Source organism: Dermacentor silvarum, chromosome 2 (assembly GCF_013339745.2).
Source record: "Dermacentor silvarum isolate Dsil-2018 chromosome 2, BIME_Dsil_1.4, whole genome shotgun sequence".
Lineage (NCBI taxonomy): Eukaryota > Metazoa > Arthropoda > Arachnida > Ixodida > Ixodidae > Dermacentor > Dermacentor silvarum.
In genome coordinates this window covers 58,968,765-58,996,748 of record NC_051155.1, presented here as the reverse complement: position 1 = coordinate 58,996,748, position 27,984 = coordinate 58,968,765, and the positions used below count along the sequence as shown (strand labels likewise).

At 43.2% G+C, this 27,984-nt stretch overlaps 1 protein-coding gene and 1 long non-coding RNA gene across 2 annotated transcripts; one reads left to right on the top strand and one right to left on the bottom strand.

Moving 5' to 3' along the window:
* The first annotated feature begins 901 nt into the window (after nucleotides 1–901).
* On the top strand, nucleotides 902–13,806 carry LOC119441508 (THAP domain-containing protein 11). The gene is made up of 4 exons (XM_037706127.2): nucleotides 902–1,542; nucleotides 2,013–2,158; nucleotides 2,856–2,939; nucleotides 12,071–13,806. The coding sequence occupies exons 1-4, from the start codon at nucleotides 1,245–1,247 to the stop codon at nucleotides 12,191–12,193; spliced, it is 651 nt and encodes a 216-aa protein (XP_037562055.1). The 5' UTR covers nucleotides 902–1,244; the 3' UTR covers nucleotides 12,194–13,806.
* A 6,087-nt stretch (nucleotides 13,807–19,893) lies between these two features.
* Nucleotides 19,894–27,528, bottom strand: LOC125943028 (uncharacterized). The gene is made up of 3 exons (XR_007465500.1): nucleotides 27,402–27,528; nucleotides 20,552–20,682; nucleotides 19,894–20,261 (listed from the first exon to the last, which is right to left on the bottom strand). It is a non-coding gene; the product is annotated as an uncharacterized LOC125943028 (long non-coding RNA).
* Nucleotides 27,529–27,984: the final 456 nt, after the last annotated feature.

The window sequence follows — 27,984 nt, the reverse complement described above, 5'->3', positions numbered from 1 at the left end:
TGCCTTCGCAGTAGAGGAAAAAAATCTGATTACCAGAAGATTCATAGAATAAAATATAGTACAATGGAGTAATAAAGAACTACAATAATAAAGAACTTGATATATTGATATGAACAAGGACATTTAAAAGAATCACGCAGACGATATGTATACGTACGCAGACCACACACAAACTGCGTGAATCTGCAGACGCTGCAGAAGGCATGTAACTTCAGCCTTAGCTACATGCAGCTTGCTTGAGTTAATTACAGACGGGAAAACGTAAACGATCACATTGTGGTATATTGCTGTGTGCCATCATGTAAATCAGAACAAAGCAAGGACTCTAGCATCAGTTTTCGCAATTTCATAAAAGCTTTGCGATGCATATTTGACGGCCGAACAAACACGTGAACAATCACTCCATCAGTGAGTTTTTTTTTTTTTTTTTTTTTTTTTTGTGTGTGTGGAGCGGCGCGAAATTTCCGCATAATATCAAACCTAGAAAGAATTCGTGTACTATTTTACGCGTTATTACATGCCAATACAATGAGTACACTTAAACAATTTTTACACACTAGCTGTTGTCTTCGTAAGAAATTGTCACATATGCTAGCAGCCCGCTACAGAAGAGCAGGCGCATACATTCGAACATGGAGGAAGGAAAATGTATTCGAACGCCGCCCAGCCACCCGCCGAGTAGCAGACGAACAGGTTATAAAAGCGCCACCTATGGCCACCGGTTGAACGAAAGTGGGCGCAAGCTGCTCCCATAGAAGCCGGACATCTGTGCAGGTCTGTAGTTCCAGTAGGTCGTGGTCACACGACCACTTTTTATCGCTGTCAAGCTCGATCCGGATCAAAATTCTCGACTGCGATTGGCTTCCTCGTGCAGCTTGCGCAAAGGAGCCTATCACGACCGAGAAATTCGGTCCGGATCGGGCTTGATCGCGAGCAATAGTAGTGTGCTGTGCGACACCCGTATAAAAACAAAACAAATCTCAAAGGCTACGCTTTTAGTAGTTGTATGCGCCGGAAGTGATTGTAAATACAAATTTCGCACGTTTTATACATTATTTATTTTCACGAAGTGTGGTTCACACCTTTTAATTCAGCTTGCATGGTGTTCAGAAACGCATACGCAGGTGCATGGGAAAAGGAGCATGGAAATATCGCCAAGTATCTTAATTTTCACCAAACATACGCCACAGCGCGGCCGCGCCGCGAAGCATTCTATCCGGGATCCGTGCGCGCCGCTCGAGTGAATGCCGTATTCACAGTCGCCTGTCAAGCTCTGTTTCGATCAACGGTTATGGATACTTCGCTTTCGTTGTCGTCCGTCAGAGCAGCCCTGCAAAAGGAAGTCTAAAGAGCATTGCAGTGTGCCGTACTGCACATCTACAAGATGGAAAAGTAGCGAGTTATCATTCCATCGTTTCCCAAAAGCCAACGAGGCGAAGAGAAGGCAGCTATGGATCCAGAAACTACGGATGGCCAAGCCCGTATCGCCAACGATGGTTGTATGCTCGCGGCATTTTCAGCCAGATGACTACTTTTTCCCAGGTAAGAGAACTTACCTGAGCTTGTGTTTCTTTGTTCTTTTTCTTTTGTGATGGCAAAGTGCTTTAACTAAATTGATGTGCAGCTAACGCTAATTATTTTGCTTCGCATAGTCGCCTACATCGCTACATCGGTCATAAGTATACAATCATTTTGCCGTTCAGCGTGAATCACGATCGGACGCTGTTGTCGCTAGCTTGGCATGCTTTCGCTAGGGTCACCCTTCTTGCGCACTAAGGGGCTTCTGACGGAATCAGCATCTAACTCGCTCGGCGATTAGTGCGAGTGGCGGAACATGTTTCAGCTAGCGATAACAAATCTTGTATTGCTCGAAAAGCATTGCATGTCTTAAGTAGAACGAGATCGTTGCGTCAATTTGGACAGTGGCTGTTCAGTTTGATCCAACGCCTTTATGCTGTCTTGATCAAATGCGATGGCGATATTTGCCGTTGATCTTTTTTTTTTTTTTTCAGGAATATATTGCGCTCGCCGTGTGCTCAAGAAAACAGCGGTGCCTAGCCGGAACTTGCCTCAGTCCAGTACTTTTGATGCGGCGAAGGCAGCAAGATGCCAGCAGCGGGATGAAGAGAGGCTTCGCAGAAGGCAGCAGCGTTCAAAGGTGTAATGTCATAGAGTACTGAAGTATTTCTGCGTTATATTTAGTACCCCGTGCTTTCATGCGAGAAGCAAATATTTGCAAGCCACCAGCATGTATTTGGATGCAGTGCTCATAACAACTTGAAATGGCTGCGTATGAAAAGTGTGCCATTTTCTTTACCCATATCACCATCACACATGCTTAACATGCAGGCATCATTTATATACGTCCACAGCAAGTGAGAACAGGGTCTCTTTAAATGCATGCTAAGTGATCTGTCAGACTTTACTGTACAGATACGAGGCATGCACAATTACCAGACTAATTTTTTGCAGTGTGTTTGAAAGTGTATTGTGTCTTACTGTGTCTTAAAGTGTATTACTGCACTGCAGTACCTTGCTACAAATTTCTCTGACCATACTGACTAAATGTTCAGTCTTTTGAGCCCGAAGTTCTGCACTTTATAAAGGATTTATGTTGACATTGAAGAACTGTGTGACATCGAACATTCTTTTAGTGTTTTCTCTGATACATTGTGGCTACTGAAAACTGTATCGGTTTCCTGTTGTCATTTGTTCTATGACGCCCCTCTTACTCAATGCTACCCTTTGGGCCGGTAAGGTACTTTGAAATTAAAAATAATTAAATAAATAATAATGGTTAATTATTGTTTCATCATAAAAGCAAGTTTAATGTATCTTCACTCTTGTCAATGCAGAAAGCAACAAGTGGTGCTGGATCATCGACCTCTGGCACTCCTGTTACTCCAAATGAGCGATATATAAAGCCAGAAGTACTAGAGGTGAGTACGTACAATATTAACCCACAGGGGCTCATGAAAGCAGGTTTCATGCACACATGTCCATGTGTGCATGAAAGTCAAACTTTGACACACAAGCTGCAATCGCTTTGTTACCTAAGTGGCATTTCATGTGCCCGGGACCTGAGTGATACTGTTTCTATGTTGTGTTCTTTCAAATTATGACACTGCCACGAAACAATTCTGCTGCAGTGAGGGTGCTCTTTAATTAAGAGTAATGCATAGACTGCCCTACGTTACATTTACTTGTTAAGTAAAACTTGTGACTTGTTAAGATATCAAGGAAATGCGTGAGACATGTGACTTTGGAGGATGTTTTATGCCAAGGCAAATCAAAACATGAAGCCCCTCAGAAAAGAAATAGAAACAAACTTGGAGGTCATAAAAAAAATGACACCATCAACAAGCAAACGAGTAAATAGCTCTAGGATAGATAAGAACGAACAGGTGGTCCTGGTCACCATTCCCGATTTTGATGAAATTTACTTTGTTCTGGGCCCAGAACAATGATTCTGAACTTAGTTTTCCGAAAAAAAAAAAGTGTTGTTCGGCTGAAAAAAAAAATGCTCAAAATTCAGCCGTCGAAAGTGCTTTTCCGCCAGTTTTGCGATTTCTGAACTTTGAGTGCGCATAGAGAAACACTGGTGCACTTTTCGATCACCTTATTTTTTCCCCACAAAGAACAAGTGAAATGCTACTTTATGAATATTTTATTACACTTGGCTATGGAAGGATTTTTTGGAAAAAAAATCGCAAACATGGTGAACGGACCAAGAAACCAGTGATTCAGGAATTTATTGCTCTAAACTAAGCAAAGTAAGGATAATAAAACTCGGTACACATGAACTTTTAAGTTTTCACATTGTTTCAAAATAATTTTAGTTGCTTTGTCAAGCACCGTTATATGTAAAAATTGCACTGAAACATAAGTGGTTTGCCAAAAACATCGAAATTTGAAAATAGTTTTCTGAAAAAGGCCATTTTTAATTTTTTTGAATATCACTCTGGTTGAAGTCAAGGACAGTGTCTACCACTGTGCGTGAAAAAAACTTTGCATTATTTGAGTACCGAACAAGTTACAATGCGTCAAATGTCACCACACTCAGCCTAGCGGCCGTTTCACTGATATTGTGCTGCAAGTCAGACGCAGGTCGTTAAAAACAAATTGTACCCACATACTCATAAAGAAGCCCTCAAAAAATAAAAATAAGAGAAAAGAAAAGTGCCACCAGGTTGCATGGTGCCTCAAGCTTTGTCTTTCGATCCAGCGCTTAGCAATCTTTAGCAGGCGATCCGTTGCGGCAACAGCTTGCGGCAGAGGGCGTTCACGATTCATCAGTGCCGCTTCAATTGTAAGCGGAGTCCGCCTGCCTGTGACACCGAAGTTCGGAGAGTGAATGAGATAAGGAACGTAGAAAGGGAAAGGCGAAAGCTGTCAGTGCGTCAACAAGGTATATTACATTAGGTTTGCCGGTAGTTTTTCTGAGGACACCTCCAGTGCACGACGCATGTTTCTTCCTCTGCTGTGATGGGTGAAGCCGCAAAGTATAGCCTGAAACGCGTGGTTTGTGCTATCTGCAGAGACACAAAAAGAAAATTTTGTATCAGCAGAACTTTCGTAGCGTAAAGGACTTGGGCATTTTTCAAATAAGGCAACACCTGCCTGACACCAGTGTTTCTATTCGAGAAACGTATTTTCTCTGCGGGAACTATGTCACTCGCTTCAAGGCACTTATCGCAGGTTCTTCAACTTCGCCAGCTTCTTAGCACATTGACACATGAGGATGCATCGACACTTGTTGAAACATCTGGAAATGACGTTTCATCTGAGTCTGAGGAGGCATCTACGTCACAGGATGTGTTCATTCCAAAACAAGCAGCCGTTCAAGAGCTCGACAGGTATCTGCGGTGCCCTGAAGTTTCGCCACTAAAACCTTCACATTTGATTAAAACAATACATTGAAGCTCATATGCCAAGCAAAAGGAAAGAGAAATTGAGCAGGCTCTGAAGAAGAGACTTTAAGTCCAGTATATCAGCAGCATATGACCCAGAAAGCCAGCCTGTGACATCAACAGAAAGTTGCAATCCTGTTCAGACTGGCTGAACAACTTAAAGCAAGCCTTCGAAGCTTCGAAGTCATTCAGTGAGCGTTGTTGTCTTTTAACTTTGCTGCCAAAGTCGTTTGACATCGAAGAGATACAGCATGTTATTCCAGCAGTGACACGCTACATGATCCATAAATCCAAAAAGTACAAAGAAAATCATGGTGTGTGGTCCGGCCCTGACCCTTACACAAGAAAAAGGGTAAGCCAGAAAGATCTCAAAGCAGCATTAGACTATTACACTGAAGATGAGTTTAATTGCAGCCAACCAAGCTCAAATAAGAAGGATGTGGTTCCCGTTAATCTGGATGGCAAGAAAGAATTTATTGCAAAACGTGTAATGACACACTCTATACGTGAAACTTACTGAATGTTTAAGGAAGCTCACCCTGAAACTGCAATCGGTCGGACTAAGTTCTACTCTTTGCGACCGAAGTGGGTCACGCCCACGCCAACACAGGAAGTATGTGTGTGTGTGTGTGTGTGTGTGTGTGTGTGTATTGTGCCAACATAAAATTGGCAGTATGTGCGCTGGAAAAGAGCTCTGGTCAGAAGAAAAGTGCCGAAGACTTTCGCTAGCTTTGCCTGTGCAGTCCCTTTTCGTTTAAGTGCGAACTTGGAGAGTGTCCAGCTTGTCCGACGGTCAGAGCTCTCACATTGACTGACCTTGGAATTCATGAAGATGAAAAAATATTATATGCGACTAGGGAGAAAGTTGACTTAATAAAGAAAGAGTCTACCCTGAGTGCATTCTTGGAGCACCTAAAGAAATGGATAAGCCACAACTACATCAGACGGATTCAAGGTGAAGCAATCAGCAAAGAAAAGAAGTCTATGCAGAAAGCAAGTGTTTTTCTGCATTTCGATTTTGCAGAGAACTGGACAGTCACGCTACCAGACAAAATTCAGTCTCATCACTGGAGTAAAAGTCAAGTCACCATATTCACCGGTGTGGCCACGACCAAGAAAGGGGTGCACAGTTTTGCTGTCGTAAGCAATGACATGTGCCATGACTCGTCCCATGCATGCTACGCCATGGCTAAGGTGCTCGAATTGCTTGAAGAGCACATCGCAGTGTACGCTCATATTACTTATGTCAGTGATGGTGCTGCTGCTCACTTCAAGAACAAATTTCAAATTCATGAATTGAAAAACAACCGGTATGCATCGGCCAAGTGGTTATTTTGCGCTACTGGACATGGGAAAAATGCTTGCGATAGAATCGGAGGCATTGTGAAGCGCCAGGCAATGCTACATAACCTTCGCAATCCTGCCTCATCTGCCATCAACTCTGCTTCCAATATGGTGCAAGTTTTGACTCCTAAGCTACCAAAGGTTACATTAATTTACGCTCCAAAAGCTGACATTGAATCTTTCAGGTGATTGAAGGCAAGAGAATGGGTTGCGGTTCATGCAAGGCCTGGTATTCAGTCGTGGCATATGGGGGAGTGCAAGCGGACCCATAACTCCAAACTGCAGTTGTTCGTGGCAAGAACAGTTGCTTCGGATAAGCAACTTCTTTGGCAGTGAAATCGAATGTCGCATGTTCTTGAAAAGGTGCAAGAACAGGATAATAAAATATAACCCCATGGCAACAGTGCCGTCAGCCTTCTTCCTCGGCCACATTGGCATACAACATGCACAATTGTGCAGTTAAAAAAGGTTGTAACACACACAGGACAGCATCGCTTGTTGGCAGCATTATATTTGCACAATCAATATTACGTTGAATGAGTTCTTGCATAGCTCAGCAAATCAGAAAGCAGGAAATCTCTGTTGCGGTCTCTAGGCTGAGTGTGGTCACATTTGACACATTGTAACTTGTTCGGTACTCAAATAATGCAACATTTTTTTACACGCAGTGGTAGACACCGTTACCGTCCTTGACTTCAACCGGAGTGAATATAATGGTGCTTGACAAAGCAACGAAAATTATTTTGTGAAATGTGAAAACTTAAATGTTCATGCACACCTAGATTTATTATCCTCACTTTAATTAGTCTAGGGCAATAAATTCCTGAATCACAGATATTTTGGTCCATTTACCATGTTTGTGATTTTTTTTTTCAAAAAATTCCTTCCGTAGTAAAGTGCAATAAAATACTTATAAGGTAGCATTTCACTTGTTCTTTGTGGGAAAAAATATTGTGATTGGAAAGTGTACCATTGTTTCTCTATGCACGCTCAAAGTTCAAAATCGCAAAACTGGCGGAATAGTGTTTTCGACGGCCGAAATTTGTGCTTTTTTTTTTCAGATGAACAAATTTTTTTTTCCGCAAAACTAAGTTCAGAATCATTGTTCCGGGCCCGAAACCTGCACCTAAAGTAAATTTCATCAAAATCGGAATGGTGACCAGGACCACCTGTTCGTTCTTATCTGGATTCACCCTCTATTAAAGGGAGTTCTTTAAAAGAAAAAAAAATCATCAGTTATTTACAGACTAAGAACTGAAAATGGCGAAACAAAAAAACGAAATGCTGTAAAAATGATGAACACACCCTGGGAGAATAAGCACAAGTAAAAACAACGCTACGCTAACTCTCAACGTGAGCAAAACAACGAACAATGCGAAAGAACATGACAAGAGCACCTGCACTCTCGGCACTGTCGATAATGGCAAATGTTCAAGGCGCTAACCAATTATTCTTGCAGGAAGTCAAGTTTTCTTTCGAGAACCAGAAACAAGCAGAATGGTGACACAGGGAGGCTCATGATGTTCAATAAAAAATTTCTTTAATGTTTCACAAGCACACTGGACCGTGTTTTTTAGGTAGCACATATGAGAGTTTGCAGAGCATTCTGGAAATTTCTGCTGTTTTAAAGTATGTTTTTTACATGTGAGCTCCAGATTAAATGCTCTTAAAAATAATGCCTAATGTTTTTACCTTGAGCGCTACTTAAATTGTACCTTGGCCTATCTGAATCTTAAAATTGGTAGTGTTGTTGCAGTAGGAAGGCGCAGACAAGAACCTATATACAAGTATATTTACAAACAAATACGTCGCACTTAGCCGAGAGGCAAAAGCCCACGCTAGCCTCTAATCGTCGTCGTCTTCACACTGCTTGCCTCTTCGTCATTGTAAATACTGTTCCGTAGCACTACCCCCGGCGGCAAAAGCGCCATCCCGGAGCGACTAAACGCCGTACTCGGAAGCAGTGTAGTAGGCCTTGAGCCTACTGATGTGCACGACATCACTAGATGCCAGAGTAGAGGGCGAGGTCGAACTGACAGGAACAATTTCGTACGTCACAGGCACCACCTGGCGCAGCACACGATAGGGCCCTATGTATCGCGAAAGGAGCTTCTCTGAAAGGCTCACATGACGAGAGAGCGACCACAGGAGCACGAGCGCACCAGGGGAAAACTACGTCACGGTGGCGGGTGTTGTACAGACTGCTGAGTGTTTGCGAGGCCGTCACTCGAGTACGGGCAAGCTGGCGTCCATGGTTGGTGAGGGCGATGGCATCGCGTGCATACTCGCTTGTTGAGGTCGCAGCAGGAGGAAGTGCCGTATCAAGGGGCAAGGTCGGTTCGCGACCGTACAGTAGATAAAATGGAGAAAATCCGTCAGTGTCGTGCCGGGAAGAATTATAGACAAATGTGACATAAGGAAGGGCAATGTCCCAGTCGTGGTGGTCCTTGGGAACGTACATGGGCAGCATATCGGTAAGTGGATGGTTTAGCCGCTCCGTCAGGCCATTGGTTTGAGGATGGTATGAGGTAGTCAGCTTGTGTTGAGTGGAATAGGAACGCACAATGTCGAGATAACTTTCGACAGGAAGTTGTGACCACGGTCATTAAGCAACTGTCGCGGGGCGCCATGAAGCAAGATAATGTCACGCAAGAAAAAGTCTAACGTCAGTGGCGCAACTGGCCGGGAGAGCCCCCGTGATAGCGTATTGGGTGGCGTAATCAGTTTGTCACAGTCCCCGTGAACGAGGTGCAGACGCCGGACCAAATTCCAAAGCCGACTTATCAGCTTCCGAAAATAATTCCACGAAAGCAAGGACAATTAAGAATGGGCCCTCTGGTGCGCCAGCGAACGCCGGTTGCTGTCCAAAGACAGAGTCGAGCCCAGAGTTGTCAAAACACAACAAAATATATTCTTTACACAAGGCAGTTACACACACACTTGCACACTTAGGCTAGACACAACACAATACAAATCAGATGGGTATTCACAAAACACAGGAAAATAATTAACGACAAGCACTGAGAGTCCAACACGTAAAGTACAAAATGAAAAGGAACACTAAGTGTCCAATCGTATTCACCGTGCTGGTCTTGTCAGACGATCTCGGCGTGGCTCGGGGCAAATCTCGAAGAAGGAACTTCTTCTGGAAATGCAGACGCTCGATGAACTCGTCGACTAGCTTGCCGGGGAATCTTACCCGAATCTTACAAGGGCGTCTTACCCGGTTTTAAAATTGGTATAATTCGAGCGACTTTCCAAGAATCAGGTACAGTTTCTTCTATCCATAGATTATTATAAATGTCTAAGAGAGCATTTGTACCTGTTGGCCCAAGGTTTCTTAGCATATTGTATGTAATGCCGTCCGGCCCAGCAGCAGACTTTTGGCGACATGATGCAATTGCACATTGAAGCCCACTTATTGTGAATGCAGGGTCTAATTGAGAATGTTGTGCCCAATAACAAGCATTTATTTTCTGGTTAGCTAACACTACTGAATTATAAAATTGTGCACATTGTGATGAAAAAGCAGGTCTGGAAATAAGCTCGCAAAATTCATCTGCAACTATTACCTCAAATGTGTCCCGGGCTACAGCGAGAGCATGAAATGGGAAGCTCTGTGTTACAGGGCTGCTTAAAGAGCGAATTACTAGAAAAATTCTACAGCGTGCTGCAGAAATTGCGCCAGCGCCATTTGCCTAAATTTTCCATGCGTCTGCGCATTACATTGTGAATTTTCTGAGCGTTTTTGTATGCTTCTAAACTTCCGCTCCGTCGGTAGGCTCTTTCTGATCGGCGTCTGATGGCTCTTAGGTGTTCCTACTCTCCGTCAACTGCAGCATAATCTCTTGGAATTGGGACCTTCTTTGTGCATATGTTAACATTATCCTGCAAAAATTATTGTTTCTTTACTAATCTTAGCTTTGACGTTACCTTGTTTTGAAGCATCCTATACTCTTCTTTCAATGACACATTCTGTGGTTCCTTTCTGCAGTGTTTCTACATAGTCTTTCTTTTCACAAAGCTGTATTATTTTCATATTTATCATTTTGTTGTCTGGTAACTTTGCTTTAGCACTACTTCTTTGCGAATGAGTATAAATCATAAAGCAGGCTTACTAGGTTGTCATAAGCTTCCATGCATGTAATTATACATACTTTGGCAGATTTTGCTAACTGTAGTATGTTTATCGTAGTGTTATTTATAATCTACGCTACCTTCTTGACAAGGCTGTTCTACATCCTGTCTAGTGTTTAAACATGCTAATGCTACAAGATGGGTGGCTACTTTTTGTTGAATAACTCCTGGTATATTTGGCATCGCTGTTGATACTTATATATGATCAATACATGATTCAGTAAAGCTATCTCCCCACCATTTCTTACGAGTGTAATCTTGAATCACATTCATTAATCCATAACCTGTCAGCAAATTTAAATAATTGTTAATGCTCTGCTTATAGGAACACTTGATGTCTATGGTAATGTCGCCTAGCTGTGATGACCAACTTTCTTGTGAAGTTCTTTGAGATCCGCATCGATTTCTGGGGGTAAGGAAGTCCTCAACAAAGTTGTTTGGTGGTCTGTAAATGGCACCAATGAAGTATTTATCTGAGTTCTTGCAGTTTGAACATTTATTGCCTTTTCCATAGCCTTCACTGTAGTACTCAGAGCAAGTATAACTTCAGAGAGCTTCTTGATTTTTTTAAGTTGTTTAAGTTTAGTACTTGATTGTGAGTCTGTGCACTGTCCCTTTGACATCTTCTTTTGTTTTTAACACTTTATTTTGTTATCATTGACACAGGTTGAACACAACTAAGCTGCGATTTCCTCTGATATCATTGGCTTCAGAGATTGACTTCAGAGATGTTTTAATCATATCAGAGCACTTCCTATAATGATAACTGCCCTAAGCATTCCACACATATTATGCTTGTTCATTCAGGCAATATTGTTTTCATGAACGCCATATGATCTGATAATGACATGTTTGAACAATGTTAGAAAACTTCGCAGTTTAGTGGTCAAAACATTGCGATCATTTCCTTAAAAAAAACATTCTAAAACTCACCTTTCAAAAAAACAACAGCATCGGTGAAGCATGCTGTGCACCGCTGAACTGTGAAGGGCCTTGACCATCACTCCACTTATGTAGGCTTAGATCCTGGTGACATCCGCCATTATATAATTTACTCGTTCTGAAAAATTTATGGACAGAACAGTTGTAGTTCTAGCACTGTTCATCTTCAAGAAATTATTATAACTACATTTCATAAATCTTTTGAGTGCAGCATTTTTTGAAGATATGTTTTCAGGAATATTAGATTCTATGAAGGGAGACTGGTGTGGAAAGAATATATGATAAACTTTTGACTCAATTGCAATAATAACTATGTTTTTGTAAAGTGGCTCACATATGTGTGTTGTGACACATGACCAGACTTGTGGTTTGCAAATTGTGTTGTGTAAAGACCACGAATGAGGCCACCATTATGATACTTTTCATACGAGTAGCTAACAATGTGCCTATTTCATTATTATGCGCTATCATAGAGGCTACGGTGTAACATTAGATTTATTGTTTTTAATCTGCTGCTTCTAATGCAGCATTTTGCTTTTCTTTGCACCATAATTTACTTCTTTTCTGTGCTTCAGTGTACTTGCTGAATCCTCCTTTCTGGTACTACAGCTCATTTTAATCATCAAAATATTAAATGTTTTCTCGTTGAAATTATCATACTGTGATAAGCCACTCTGTAGATAAAAGGAACATCTGATTTAAGAAACATGCTTTATGAACTCATTTTCTTACTGCAGGAGACACCCCAAGAACATCTCGAGTGTAAGACTGAGGAACTTGTGGCAAACGTGTACACTGGAAATGAAGAAGAAGTGGCGCAAATCCTGGCCAACATGAGATCCACCCTGCGGAGCTACTGAAAAGACTAATATAAATTACCTCAGGTGACGTCGCGAGCAGCATCAATAATCACCGACAACTCACCGACTGGATTTTCATCATATCTTCTTGACACACTGTGATATGCCATAAGAGAACTCCTAAGCTCTTGAACAAACACTGACAATGAAGGAGAGAATAGCCTTAACAATGATGAAGCACAAGCACAATGTATGAACGAGCTCCATGAAAAACTTATCTTGTTCTCTTGCCACATGTACCAGAATAATTTTGCGCAAAACAGAAGCTCTGGCTAAAGTATTTTTGACTGCTATAGCTTTGTCTCCAGAATATCAGATTCTTCAGAACATGACCATTCATGTTAAAGTGTACCAAAAGGCGTGCTTGATGGAATTACATAAAAATTCCAGTTTCAAAATCAAAATAGCTCCAATCTGCATTGCGGACTTATTCTTTTCTTAAGAAAATGTTTCACATGCAAATTTATGATTGGAGTAACACCCGGTCCTGGTGCTGTAATTGCATTTGTAAGTAAAGCATATGGAAGGTTACCAGACAAAGCTATATTTGAGAAAGGTGGTGACTTGGACCTGTTCTAACTGATGCTGGTGATGGCCGACGAGGATTCTTAGTGCAAGAAGCTTGTGAGAATTGTTTAAAAGAGCTCGTCAGACCACAATACAAGAATACTAGAAGGGTCAAAAAACAGTCTGGGAAAATGGAAGCACCAAGAACACAAAGCATTGCATTGGCAAGAATCTGTGTAGAGCGTGCCATACAATGTTATTCAAAGTACTCTCAACAAAGATACCCTGGAGCATGCTCAACATGTTGAACAATATGGTAGTAATTGCTATTTTTGCAGCTCGAGGTTTTGTAAGGGTTGTTCTACCGCTTGCTTCTGAGCTCTCTGCTTTTGAAAAACTTGCATTTTTGCTTGCACGCAATCTCTATCAGTGGAAGGTCAAGAGTTCAGAGGAACACCTCAAATATCATGGACTGGCCAATTGCTTTTCTTCCCCTATCCATCCTCTTGTAAGGCAGCTGCTTGCATTCATAAGGGTGGCTGGAACCTCCTTTCAAGGAGAGACGATGGAGAAATAACACAACTAGTGTAATCAGAGTTGAGTTGCATCCTTCTTTCATAGGAAATGCTCAAGCCACTGCACGCTGTCACAAAGGTGGACAGGTGTAGCGCAAGTGGATGACGAGGTAGTGAAGGCGATTTGCTGGCACATTTTTTTTTTTTGTAAGGCTCACTCGCCACAGCATTCTTAGGTTATCATTGCATATGGATGTTCACAATTCCTTAGCAGTTGAAGTTTAGTCAGCTCTTCAAGTGGTTATTATCGTACCATTGTATCAAGTTGCCAATCATTCTTTGCAATGTGAAGTTTTCTATTTTTACTCTCTGCTTGTATTGCCGGAACCAAGCAATAAGTGTTTTCATTAGAAGGCTTTGAAATATATATATATATTTTTTTTCAAACGACGCAGGCAGCACTGGAAAAGACAATAGAAAAAAGCCATGCAGTGCATGCACATATGTGAAAATAGTGCATTTTCTTCTGTATGCTCTTATGTATGTTCATGTGCTGTCATGCGCTAATAAAAGGCAAGTATTCATCCCAGACTTTGGCTGCACGATGCTAACATTTATTAAATTGTTTTGCCTTTTTATGTTATCCTGCCTCAATCGATACTTGTCAAAACCAAAGCTGTGTTTCGCCCCAAATTTTTATAATTTGTGGACATTATTAACATTATGTGGTGAAAATTAATCCGAAAGCCCCCCATTATACCATCTCTCATAGCCAAGTCATTAGATTAAAATCCTGTACCATACCAGTGCAATTGCCTTATACAAGAATAGTTGCATTTTGATGGGAACAGAATGCCAAAATGCTCGTGTACCATGCATTGGATGCACGTTAAAGAGCCTCATAGTGAGAATTAACCTGAAGTTCACTGCTACAGTGTGCCTCAGAATCAGATTTTGGTTTTGGCATGTAAAACCCCAGAACTTTTCTGTATTCATGCTGCTTTTGTAATGAAGGACACCTTGTATTTCAGCACATTGACCTTGTAAACTTCCCATATGATCATAGGTCGGCAAACTCCCTCATGAGTTGATTCACTCAGACTAAGCTCTGAGTCTGGGTGAGGCCCGGCTGAGTAGAACTTTGGTGAGTCCGAGTGAGTATGGCTAAGCAAAATTTTGGTGAATCTGAGGGAGCCCGTTTAAGCAGAATTTGGTGAGTCTTAATCCGAGTGAGTGCCCGGCTGAAAATTTGGTGAGTCCGAGTCCAAATGAGCCTTAGAAAAAAATTCAATGATTACAATTTCCAAATGCTGAATTTGAGCGCAGCTCTATATGTGTTTTTATTTTGTGAGATATTGGCTGGCACGGACAATCTGTCTCGTGCAGCACGTTGGAAAGCAAATGGAGCAAAGTACCCGCCGCAGTGGCTCAGTCAGCTAGGGCGTTGCGCTGCTGATCGCGGGATCGAATCCCAGCCGCGCGACCGCATTTCGGTGGAGGCGAAATGCAAAAACGCCCGTGTGCTTGTGTTGTAGTGCACGTTAAAGAACCCCAGGTGGTCAACATTAATCCAGAGTCCTCCACTATGGCATGCCTATAATCAGAACTGGTTTTGGCATGTAAAACCCCAGAAAGAAGAAGAAACGGAGCGAAGTGTGGCGCGACTGCCTCGCTAATCGGGAGATCACGAGGGGCAGCACGTCGGTGTCGCGTGGGCGCGATTTCCAGCAGCCGCCGCAGACAGACCTCCGCTCATGCAGCGCTTTGTTTCCATACAAATTCAGGGGCCATCTCTTAGCCATTGTTGCTGCAAAGCTCGTCTAGTATGTTATTACGCTTCTCACGCTTTCGCCATACCCTCCTCCTCCACTTTTCTCCTCGCACGCTTTGCTATCGCCGTCTTTCATCTCCCGCCACGCTCCGCGCTCGCTTACATCCTTCGCCGTGCTCGTTCACTCAGTTACGAAGGACAACACCGACGCTCGCCGAAGGAACGGGCGCCTAAGGCTGTGCTCTAAAAAATTTTGTGAGTTGTTCTGAGTTCCAATTATTTTGCCGACCTATGGTCAATTCCGAAAAAGCCATCAATAAACTCGTGGCAGCGACGGGAACGTGAAAAGATAATCCAAGCAGCATACGTCGAACGACTATATCAAAAGAAGAAAAATCACGGAAGAACTCATCTCACTATGACTGTCGACGGTAATGCAATTACCATTCAAGCAATGTAGCGACACACCGAATTCCTGAAGTCGCATTTATTTAACATCTGTAGTAGTCATTCTGAGACTTCTGTTGTTCCCGCTGTACGCGACATACTCCGGTATCATCCTACTTTGCTATGGCACTGGCTTTGCAAGGTCGCCCATGAGCATGGCGGCATGACAACTGTATGATGCCAATGCAGTGACGACAATAAATGCAGTATAACGAGGACGGCACGACGACAATGAGATGTCCGTTTTGAAATGATGACCATGGGGTCGACGTGTGACTACAATGACTACAAAGCAATGGGACTAGGATAAGTGTGTGACAACTGGATGATTAAGCTGAAATTACGACGATGGTGTGGCAACAGATGCATGATAGCAACTCTGATGACGATTGCGTGACAATGGCGGCATATTCACGATTGAATGACGACAGCATGATTACGATAAAATGGCGAACAAAGAATGATGTCGATGGATCGACGAAGGTGGTATGACAACGAGGCACGACAATGGGATGGCATTACTTAAGTGCTGACGATAGTAAAGTGATAGCGTTTCGAGGACAGTTTGATGAGAGTCGGATGACGAAGTTAGAATGACAGCAATGCAACGACCGCGACGGCATCACGACGACAATATGACAATGTATGCATGACAATGACGCCATCACAATGATAGCATGGCAACTGTATGAGAATAATGGGACGACGACGAGTATATCGCAAAGCATGTATGACAACAACTGCATGACAAGAGTCAGATGACGACGATGCAATGATCATAAAGGTGGTGTAACAACAAATGCAGTGCAACTGCATGACGACGGTGGCCTAACGACTGCGTGACGAGAGGGGGTTACGGAGGTGAAATGATGGCAATGCATCGACCACGATGACATCACAACCACGAGCACATACCTAGTCGCCCAAGCTATTATACAACATGGGCCACTGGGTTGGGGTAGAAGGCATGACGACGACGTCACCACAAGCACATACCTATAGGTATGTGGCCCAAGCTGGTAGACAATTTGGCCCACTTGGTCGGCATAGGAGGCTAAATAGATAGATGGATAGATAATCAGCAGCAGCCTATATTTATGTCCACTGCAGGACGAAGGCCTTTCCCTGCGATCTCCAATTACCCCTGTCTTGTGCTAGCTGATTCCAACTGGCGCCTCAAAATTTCCGAATTTATATCACCCCACCTATTTTTCTGCTGTCCTCGACTGCGCTTCCCTTCTCTTGCCATCCATTCTGTAACCCTAATGGTCCACCGGTTATCCATCCTATGCATTACATGGCCTGCCCAGCTCCATTGTTCCCTCTTAATGTCAACTAGAATATCGGCTATCCCCGTTTGCTCTCTGATCCACACCGCTCTCCTCCTTTCTCTTAAAGCTAGGCCTAACATTTTTCGTTCCATCGCTCTTTGTGCGGCCTTTAACTTGTTCTCGAGCTTCTTTGTTAACCTCCAAGTTTCCACCCCATATGTTAGCACCAGTACAATGCAATGATTGTACACTTTTCTTCTGAACGACAGTGGTCAGCTCGCAGTCAGGATTTGGCAATGCCTGCCGCATGCACTCCAACCCAATTTTATTCTTCTGTAAATTTCCTTCTCATGATCAGGGTCCCCTGTGAGTAATACCGCTGTCACACAGGCACCCGCGAACTCCGTTGAACATGAAACTCCCTATTGGAGATTTATGGGAATGGAGTTGCAGCGGTGCTACACGGCACATTGCGAGGTTTCGATGGGCGCCGCATGGGACAGAAACGGCGCTGCTCTGCTTACTTCCCCGTGCAACTTTTCACATACTATGTAGTTGCCATTAAAGTAAAGTATAGGTAGTTTCTTTTTAACGCAGTATTTAATCTAATAAAATCGCAGCGAGAAAGTTTACGTTATATTACCGCAAGACTTTTGTATTCCAAGCATAGCGAAGGTGAAAGCGATGCTGGCCACATTGCGCTGCCGCATTTGTGCATGGGCGCATTGGTCATGTTGTTTGACCAGTGCGCTTCAAGTTGTGATTTTGTGCTGTGCTCGCGGTGAGATCAGCTGCTTGCAGATGAGTGACGAAGACGTGAAAAAGAAGGTCGCGCTCGCCATGGCCACAATAATTGACATTGAAGCAGACATGGAAGCCTCGGCAGCGAAAGTGCACGCTATCAAGCGCCAAATTATTGCGAACGCCATGCTGACTGCGTTGACATCGTCGTCTAGCCGCGCTCCAAGGGAAGTCTGGGCCTATGCTCGTCATGGACGGTGGTTTGAGAATACGCTGCCAAACCTTGGGGACCAGAATTTCCGCCAATCATTTCGCGTGTCTCAAACCACATTCAAATATTTAGTCGACGTTTGCCGACCCACGCCAGACTACGAACATGCGTGAAGCTGTTCCTGTGAAGAAGAGGGTCGCCGTTGCCCTTTATAAGCTTTGTTCATCTGCCGAGGACAGGACAATCGCCCACTTATTTGACATGGGCAGATCCACGGTCAACATCATTTATTGCGAGTTCTGCAAAACCATGGTGGCATCATTGGAACATGAGTGGGTCAAGATGGTAACTGGAAGTAACATGGAGAACCACTTCGGGGAATTCTATGCTTCCACCGGATTCCCGCAAGGTGTCGGCGCTCTGGACGGATGCCATGTTCCAGTTTCTCCGCCAAAGGAACACACCAGCGGCTATTACAACTACAAAGGCTGGTAAGTGCATGAAATGAAGGGCGAGCGTTACTACAAATAGGGAAGCAATAAGCAATTGATTGAAGTGGGATAAGATACGACATTAAGGCACAGAAATGTCGTTTTGTGAATCTTGCCGAAAGAAAAAAAATTCTTCCAAGCTAGGCAGCTTTTTTCCTGACACATGCCTACTGCATGGCAATGTGACGTTGCAGTAATGAGTTAAGATGCAGGTTATGACACTAGTGCTTTCAAATGTAAGCTAAATACATTGTTGTAACCAGGCATCCTGGATGGCTTAAAGGCAATGAAACTACACTAAATATCATTCGCATAAAAAAAAGAGACAGAACAACTTTACGCAGCCTGCAATCATCATGCAAAGGTACGTTACTGTTTACAAGTGCTATTAATTGGGTAATGTGGAGTGTACAGCATTCCAAACTTTGCTATCATGACCCGTCCTTGTACACTGGTTTTTGTTTGACTATCGTGATCGGTTGAGTTCTTGACAATGACAACGAGATTATGGTTTATGTTTGGTTACGGTGATCGGTTCTGTGCTTGGCAGTGACAATTGGACCTTTGTGATGCATGCTAAAAGGGCATGAGCGCTAGCGGCAGTAAACTGAGGACTGCACCTTAGCAACTAGTCAGTACAACTAAGATTCACCTTGATGGTCACCTTGATGGTCAAGATAATGAACTGGCGCTCTTTGGCCATACTTGGCCCTTGCGCCACAAAACACTACATTCATCGTCAGGATAATGAACGTGCGAATAAGATGAACACAGGTTGAGTAATTACTTGAGTGCATCATTGCGTTGTGTATGCATTGTATTGCGAGCTATTGTGGCACTAAGGTAAATTTCAAAACACCCACATCTGAAAAAAAAAATGAAATACCAGGAATGTCGCACTATTCAGTGCTTACTATGGATTTTTACCCAACATTGTCCTCACAGAAATGAAACAGCTATGGCACGGTATGATGCAAGAGCTCCTAAAAAGTTTTGCTTTATCCAGGCTACATTGCATATATCCCACATGTTCTTGATAACTGTACTTTGTTCAGCATACTCCTAAAAATGAATTACTTGCTATCTGATGCTGTTGCTTCATTGCTTACAATGCATTCTTTTGCCATGTGTGCTTACAGCATAAAACTATCCAGTTTCCTTGTTGTGGACTTTACCTTTAACAGTGATTTTGCTTTCTCTTATAGGCACAGCGTGATACTGGTCGCACTGGTGGACCACTGTTACGTGTTCCGGTACACAAACGTTGGATCGCCAGGAAGATGCCACGATGCACATGTCTACCACCAGTCAAGCCTGTCTCACCTTGTTTCGGGGCCCACATTCAGGCAGCCAACCACCCTGATAAGCAGCGTTGCTGTGCCCCCACTGATACTTTGTGATCAGGCGTTTCCCCTCACGCCGAACCTTATTAAGCCATTTGCGAGCACAAGCAGCTCTGAGGAGCAAAAGCATTTCAACTATCAGCTATCGAAATCTCGCAGAATAGTATAAAATGCATTTGGGCGGCTTAAAGGCCGTTTCAGGTTTGTGATGAAGAGCATGGAATGTGACATCAGCAATGTGCCGCTTATAATAAGGGCATGCTGTGTACTGAATATATTTGCTGAACACTTTGGTGATGCTGTATCGCAGCAGTGGATCGGTGAGGCGCAGCTGTACGACACAATATTTGAGCAGCCAACACACACTACGGATGCACTCATCACAACTGGAAAAAACATTCGAGCTGCAGTTGCCATGCACTTTCACCAACAGATGGACCACTAGCCAAGCCAAGAAGTCAAAAAGTGAAATTATTTATTAAAATACTGGGACAGCAGGTCCACCAACTTCTCTTGGGCATTCACTTGCCGCTCCCGCAGAACTTGATCAACTTTAGTTGCATCTTGCAACGAAGCTATCAGTTTATTTTGTAGCTCCAGCAAGTTATTGCAGAAGTTCTCCGTGACACTCTGCCTCTTCCGTTTTTGCGGGCGGCGCTGTTGTCTGGTGGATGCAGGCCCTTGGCTATCGCTTGCAACGTCTTCCACTGCGTCTGCCACCTCCTCCTCTCCAGAGGTATTTCCATTGGAATGTTCCATGCCGGAAATTATCTGGAATGAATAAAGATTGTTGTTTATGCCATGCACCTGCACATTCAGTGGTATTTCCTTACACACGAGTGCAAAGCCACAATGGTCATCTGCCACACAAAACAACCTTGTTGTGAATATGACAAGCAAAGTATTTCATGTATTAGGTGGGGTATTCCAGTTTTCCTAATTCTTTAGGAAACTTTTTTCGGGGGGGAAGTAATTCGGGTGCTCATAAAGACATGGCAAATCTAGATTTCGGGGCTTATTTTCTATAAACAGGTTAAAGTATCACTTACATTAGCATTTACCATTTCAACAGTTTCATTTGGAGAGCAAGGGCTCGCCTGGATGAGGGAGCGATCATTCGCCGGCAGTGCCCCAAAGATCCTGTGTATTTTGGAAAAGAACGGCCAGGGAGACAGGCGAGGACCCTGTCGTCCTTTCCCGCGACTCTTTCCTGGAAGCACAGAAAGCGACGATAACAATTAAGAAAACTGAAATACTAGACAAGTAGTAGAAGCTAAACTAGTTTACAAATGCTTGTTGTATGCCATGACACGTGGACATGACCGTATATGCAACATTACAAGCTCATTTGATATGCTTGTTTACAATTCATTATCATTTTTAGTTTTGTAGAAATGGCGACTCAAGATTTGGGTACCTGAACTGCATTGAGTTCGCATAAGTGGGGCGACAACATTAATGTTGGGATATACTTTGCCACCATGGTGAAAAAAAAGACTGAGAAAATTACTTCAAAGGACGAAAAACATGCCGTGTACATATGCAACGAAAGGATAGTTTAGTGTGCGAAAGAAGTTTAAAAATTTACCGTTTCATTTTGGTAACGTTTAAAGGCAAAATCTGGCCTCTACAGCAAAGCCACATAAACTAGCTGCGATTATTAAGCATGCTGATGTGCCATATTTGTTGATTCTGCTCATAGAAAATGGAACTCTCAGAAGAATTATGCATAAATGCAAAGCATTCTCAAGCTATTTTATATATCCGATATGGCGTTCTTTGGGTGCACAAGACGAAACTGAGCCTGTGTGTTCGACCTCAAGAAAGGATGTTTCACAAGACAATGCTTTTCATTTAAAGGAAACAAAATACAGGGCCGCGCGATCTTGTTTAAAGCCGTTTGTGAAGGCTTTGTCACTATGGTGGGCCACTTTCATCCTATTTACAGACATGACCACAGGTTTTGCCGTAGCAAAAACGGGCGCGCCTCGTCACTTCAGCGCTCTTACATAGCCAGCATTGCAGTACACTTCGTCAAAATGAAACGTTTCGTATTGTCGGCGTTACTCGATCAACACTCCTTTATTTAAGAGGCGTTGCTTATGCACGTCGTGCAAACATACACTTCACCACAACGGCCGCCAATGGAGCCCACGTTCGCTAGATGACTGTGCTAGGTGTGCTGTGCAGGAAGCCCAGAGTTTGTCGCCGTGTACGTGTCGGTCTTTCTTGTCCCTGTTTATTTCGCGCTGTGCGTGTTTCGTAACGGATTACCAGCACGCCCAAACTTCTACACTGAATCGTTCCGCCCGAGCTATGAAAAACACCACACGGCGCGTCCCCGCGAATAAAATAAAAGGGCTCCACGCGCTCGTATTGCGATGTTCAATTATTATTACATATCTCCAAGTACCGTCAAACTAGGACTTTCCTGCGCCCCCCTGTTATGGTGGCTACCCCTGTTCTCGTTCTCTGGTTAGCGCACGTTGCTTACCTGTATTACGGTGGCTAGATGGGTAGGCATAGAATAAAGAGGTATGTGTGCCGTCCGCCGGGTCAGTGCATAGTTATAGAGGAGGCTATGGTCAGAGCTTCTCCGCATCATGACGACAAAATTGGCGCTGCGGTCAGAGCCCAGTGAACCATTAATGTACCATAGATGTCCATAGAACATCATGTTTGAGACATTGCACACGTCCTATAGATATCTATATTTCTCCAAACAACGTTACAAATACGTACCATGGATAATCTAAGTCCCATCCAGATCACGTTGCTCTAACGTTGAAAGGATGTCGCAGCTGGACATAAGTAACCTCTAATAGATGTTCTTTTTTGGGACGCAGGACGTCCATAGAACATCTAGTGGATCTTTCCTGCTGACGCTATAATGAGCTGTATACCTGCGAGTGCCACAGTAGATGTACTATTGAATACAAATGAAATACGAACAGCAGAGTGTGTGGCCAAAACCTAACTAAAAGCACAATGTGTGGCGTCGGCCAGCGATGATTGTACACATGCATGTGGTTTCGATGCAGAGTGCGGGGCTGCTTGTCCTAGTGCGTATTACGTCACCTGTATTTTGTTGGAAGCTTGTATTCTCACCCCGCCATTGCAGTGCCATTCCTATCTGTGATTACTTTTAAGGTGGCTAGCACTAGTGTTGCGCATCCAATGCAATACATTTTTCGTGCTATTCAAATTACGATTAGACACTGGCAGCTTTGATGGTGGTAACAAAAGCAAAGCAATCCACGTTAGCAAGCTGGGTGCATGCCAGCTATATCACGCTACAGATGTAGCGATGGTGCTAGTCACCATAACAGTGTACTGCCAGGTGGGTATGGCACTGCCCGAGGAGAGATGAGAAAACAACTTTCGGACAAAATACGGGTGACGTTTATCGCAATAGGGCGAGAAGCGCTGCACTACATCTCCACGCACGTGCACAACGACTGGCCGACGACATACACCGTATACCTTTAGTTATGCTTCGGCCACACGCTCCGCTGTTCGCATTTAATTTGTCCTCGATGGTACATCTGCTGAGGCACACTAATGGCACAGTTACCCACATTGTCGGCATGTAGCTGGTGACTTTGCTTGAAATGTTTTGTTAACGTGTAAACGTGTGAATGTGAAAATATAAACTGCAACACTTAAGGTGAAATCCTTAGATGGCTCAATGGTCGAAAAATCCGATGTCCAGCGTCGCAGCACCAAAATTCAATGGCACCAAAATTGGGGATTGAACCTTCGACCTTTGGTGTTAATTAGGTCGAAGCGAATTAAGGCACAGTTCATTAAGATAGAGTTAATTGAGGCACTCTAACCCACGGCCTTTGTTGGGAGTCGAAACCACTTGGAGATATGGGCGAACCGGCCACATCTCCAAATTATCTCCAAGTTGGATTCCAATTGACATGGTGAAGGTAGAGTTGAAGCCACTACCTTGGGTGTTCATTAGAGCGAAGTTATTTAAGGCAAGTTAATTAAGGCACTCGAACTCTCGAACGTTGGTGGAAGTCGAACCCACGACTTTTGGTGTTAATTAAGACAAAGTTAAGATACAATTAAGGCACTCAAAGCCTCGACCTTTGGTGGGAGTAGAGCCCGCAACCATTGGTGTTAATTATGATGAACTTAATTAAGGCACTCGAGCCCACAACTTTGGTAGGAGAATAAAATGGAAGTAACAACGCATGCGAATGACAAATAATTTAATTAATGCTTCGTGAGTGCGCAGGCTTCTGCCTTCATCATCTTCAGTGTTCGCCCTAAAGTGACTGTCAACCTTTATATATAGTTCTAGCGCTCATCAAAATGCGAAAACTGTGCTAACAAAACCGTAAATCCGCATTTTGATCATTATGCATCATTACAAATCCTGCAATGGATAAATGAAAAATAGTGAGTTCAGTAAGCACTAGGTAAAGCACACCATGTGAAACTCACAATGTCATACCAATGTTACTTTTTTATTTATACAACTGATAAAGCTTCATTACAAAAATGATCGGCCCCAGCCACGCACATGTATGAAATTATTCATTACATGTTCTCGCTGTATACAAACAGGTTAAACGCGGATCTAAAAAAAAAAACGTAATCAAAAACAGATTCTTGAAAATTAAACTTCATTAAAACACAAGTAACGAGTAGGCACAAAATGACTAGTAGGCACAGTGCCACAATTATAATTAAAAAGAATAAAACTGATTAGTAAGAGGTAGTATAACATACTAATTAATGACCAAAAGCGCATGGCCTGCTTGCCAGCACTTGCTTCTGGGGCCACCGGATTCAAGATAGAAAGCCAGTACTTTCTAGCTGCATTGAAAAATATATGGTGAAATAAATTCCACGCAAGCAGAATCCAGAGATGGAATGTTCATCTTGATAGGCAACTTGGTCAGGCAGCTTCTCAGATCACAAAAGTGCCAATAACATAATGCTGCCAGAGACTTAGAGATAGGCATTGCAATTGAGAAATATCCCTGACACTTGAAGAGGAACGCAGGAAACCAAGCGATACAAACATGTGCGAAAATTAACCATCAAAACATTGCCTCCCGAGTATTCCCGTAAGCGCTCCGCAAGGCGAACAAACGTACCACAAATAGCAGTCAGAAGCACAGCTCGAAATTTCAGCACGCAACTGTACAGTTCTGCCTAGTATACACGTACTTGGGCCATGGTCAACCGCACAAAAGTCGAAAAGACACAAATAAAGCACACGCTGCTCACGCCCGGAACATTGCTGCGCACTTGCATCGAGGCGCGTGTTGCTGAATTGATATCAGTGGCAATGCGAAGTCAGAGCTATTGCGAGTTTTTTCTTTATAAATTGTCGTATTACATCAGCAAGTTAAAGGTTACGTATTTTCAACAGTGTACTAATAGATATAACTGAAAAATAAAGCATCTTTGTATGAGAAAGAAAATGACGTAACCGAGACCGAAAGCATAGCGAAAAAATGGCGAAAGTATTGGCTTTTGCGCGCGGTGTCCGGCAGCAACGTTACTAGACCTCCAACAGTGCGAGCAAAGGTCGTGCTAAATTTCAAAATAATTAATTAAATGCTTTTGCTCTCCTAGCTTCCCATTGTTATGCATTAGAGACAATTTGCTTGTATTTCTGCGGCATAGTGCGTGCATCTACTCATAACGCACTATGTACGATCAATGCACGAGAGCTTTGAATGTGCAAGAGATGTCCAAATCATAAGGACATTCGACGTCCTCTGGATGACCTTTGACTGCCACGTACCAGTCGAACGTACGATAGATGTAAACTGGACGTCGTTAAATGTCTTGGATATTTGGTCTTTTGTGGTACATCCAATGGATATTTGTGGTTCACTGGGAGGTTTGTCGCAGGCGGCGCGCGTCGTCTGCTGCTGCGGCCACACTACATTGGAACTGCGGCATATTTACCATCGTGTTTAAATTGAAAACCACATTCACAGTGGCATCATAGGCAGTTACAAATTTCTGAGCGCAGCAGAGCTCTGTCGCTTGCGAAGGTAACGTACTTGCCTTTTCCGTCACCTGTTTGTTTCCCCATTTGAGGTTCAAGAATATAAAAGCTAATAACGCTGTTTAGTTCCGTAAACACGTTAAACTTGAGTGTACGAGGAGAAGCACAAATTCTGCGTGGACGAAATAGCCGTTCATCAGTTATTCTAAAGCGAGAAAGGTGAAGCTTGCTTTGCGGAACAGATCTATACAGTAGTATGTATACGGGCTTTACGCGAATGTGCAGAGCGTATTCTATACCGCGAAATGCGCAAGAGAAATTATTTGGCTTGAAGGGATGTAAAACACAATGGCATAAGTATTGATATTATCCGTACAACTAAAATCCTTTAGTTCAATTTCCTTGACTGTATGGGGTTATTACAAATTTATAAATATATATTATAAACTTGTTCGTGAAAAAAAAAAGTTCTTACGTTGTTCGACTATGTATGATGAGAGCAGTAGCTTGTAGCTTGAAAAATTATAGTTTGGACTCGTGAAGATCATATATATGTATATTTGAATGCAATAATAATTTAGGTAATTCTTCGGTCACACACGCAAACCATGCAGCAACACCAAGCTTTTATCACAACTATAGCTTTAAATGAAACATTGCACTGCATCACAGCGCTCAAAATGCATGTAGCGTAGCGTAAGGTGCTTTTTCTTTTCTGGAGTACGCTCAGGATCCAAGTTTTGGTCTTCACAAGGAAGTGCAGGCGAGCAATGTGTTAGCTTGATGATGCTGTTTGTAATTTCGATTTTATGCAGCTCACAACTGATGACTCCTGAACGCTTCAGCTGGCGAAAGAAAAAAAAAAAAAATGCCAGCGGCAGGGCATATCTGCCAGTCGCTTAATTTGTCGTAAACCGTGGCCGCTGTTGAAGCTGAATTTTTTGCACACACAAACATTTCGTCGGCCGTCTTTGAGCAGGTTCATTTCTTAACTTGTCTACAAACACTCATTCTTCATCTGTAGAACACGCGATATTTTAATTCGCATCCTATTTGCTTGGAGCATGTGTAAGTTTGGCCAATGCCTCCATGTTGAGGAGGCATTGGTTTGGCTCGCTCTCTCTTCCGGATTATTTCAATGGCCGACATGCCGTTGGAGCCTCGCTTGTTCTTTTTCTAGGAATTTTCTTCAATGTGTAAGGCGCAGTGTCGGGTAGCACCGAAGGAACAGTGTCACTCATTAGCCGCACATACACCATCGGAATCTGCACAATCTTCCTGCCGGTCGTACGCTCGATGACATGCTCCTTGAAGTGGCGCTGGCACATGACTAATGTGGTTGAAACATTTTTTCAGCACGGCGAAGGGCAAGCTCACGTCTCTCGGAAAGTTCTGGGTCTCAGCGCATCGAAACCAATGATTCTTTCCCGCGTGGCTTGCATGTTTGTAGCAGAACTTACAATTCGGCGCAAAGCAAGTGGTTCCCTCCCGCCTTGTTTTCTTCTATGCAGAAACACTTTCACTCTGTCCCGGATTCTCACGAGCTTGGTATTCACGAATATCCCCCACAGTCTGCACTTCGCTCCTTAAACGTCTAAGGAAATTACAGGAACTCGGAGAACTATCATGACTGCGAGCGCAGCGCTTCTTGCCGTACTGAGCGTGTTAACAGACGATATAAATGACCGCTTTTAAAAATTACTCATTGCAACAAGAAACATCGCACTGTTCAGCACTCTCTCAACATAATTTAACCATTTTCTTTCAGATTTTACTGTGAAAACCTATTATTTTAAATATAACAGGCGCACAATTGCAGCACTCTCAGTAGCAGACGACGCGCGCTTCGCGGCAAACCTCTGACCGCAGCGCCACTCCTGCTGTCATGATGCGGAGAAGCAGTGAACTACGCCGGTCGGCACACCTACCAATCTAGACACCGTACCTGTATCTCTGTGTCAGGTTGTCGATCTTGGTCTGCACCTGCCGGCGAGTTCTCCTGATGCCGCTATGCGCAACAGCTGCGACAATGGCATCATATATTTTTGCATTGTGCTTCTCCAGAGGCGTACCAACTATTTCTCGAGTGGGGGGCAAACCGCAGATCTCACTCTCTCTCTCTCCACATATATATATATATATATATATATATATATATAGAATTACTATTATAATAAGTGAAAAAGCCTGGAAATGCATCAGGTATTTATATTTGTAACAATAGACCTATTTCTCAATAACACATATGGTGAACCATCGAGGCCCGAAAATTTATTTGAATTTGCAGTTATTTCTTGTCGCTATAAAATCTATATGTGATGCAGGGACAAAAGGCATTGAGTGCCCAGAAGTCCCTGATCCAACGCGGTAGCAGCAGGGCAGCTCATAAAAAAAAATGCACATTTGCTGCAGCCAATTTTACTCATTGGTGTTTAAGTCTACAGCATAAATGTATCGCTATAGTTAATGTAATAGTACTGTCGAGGTTATACAGAACGAAGTACAATCAAC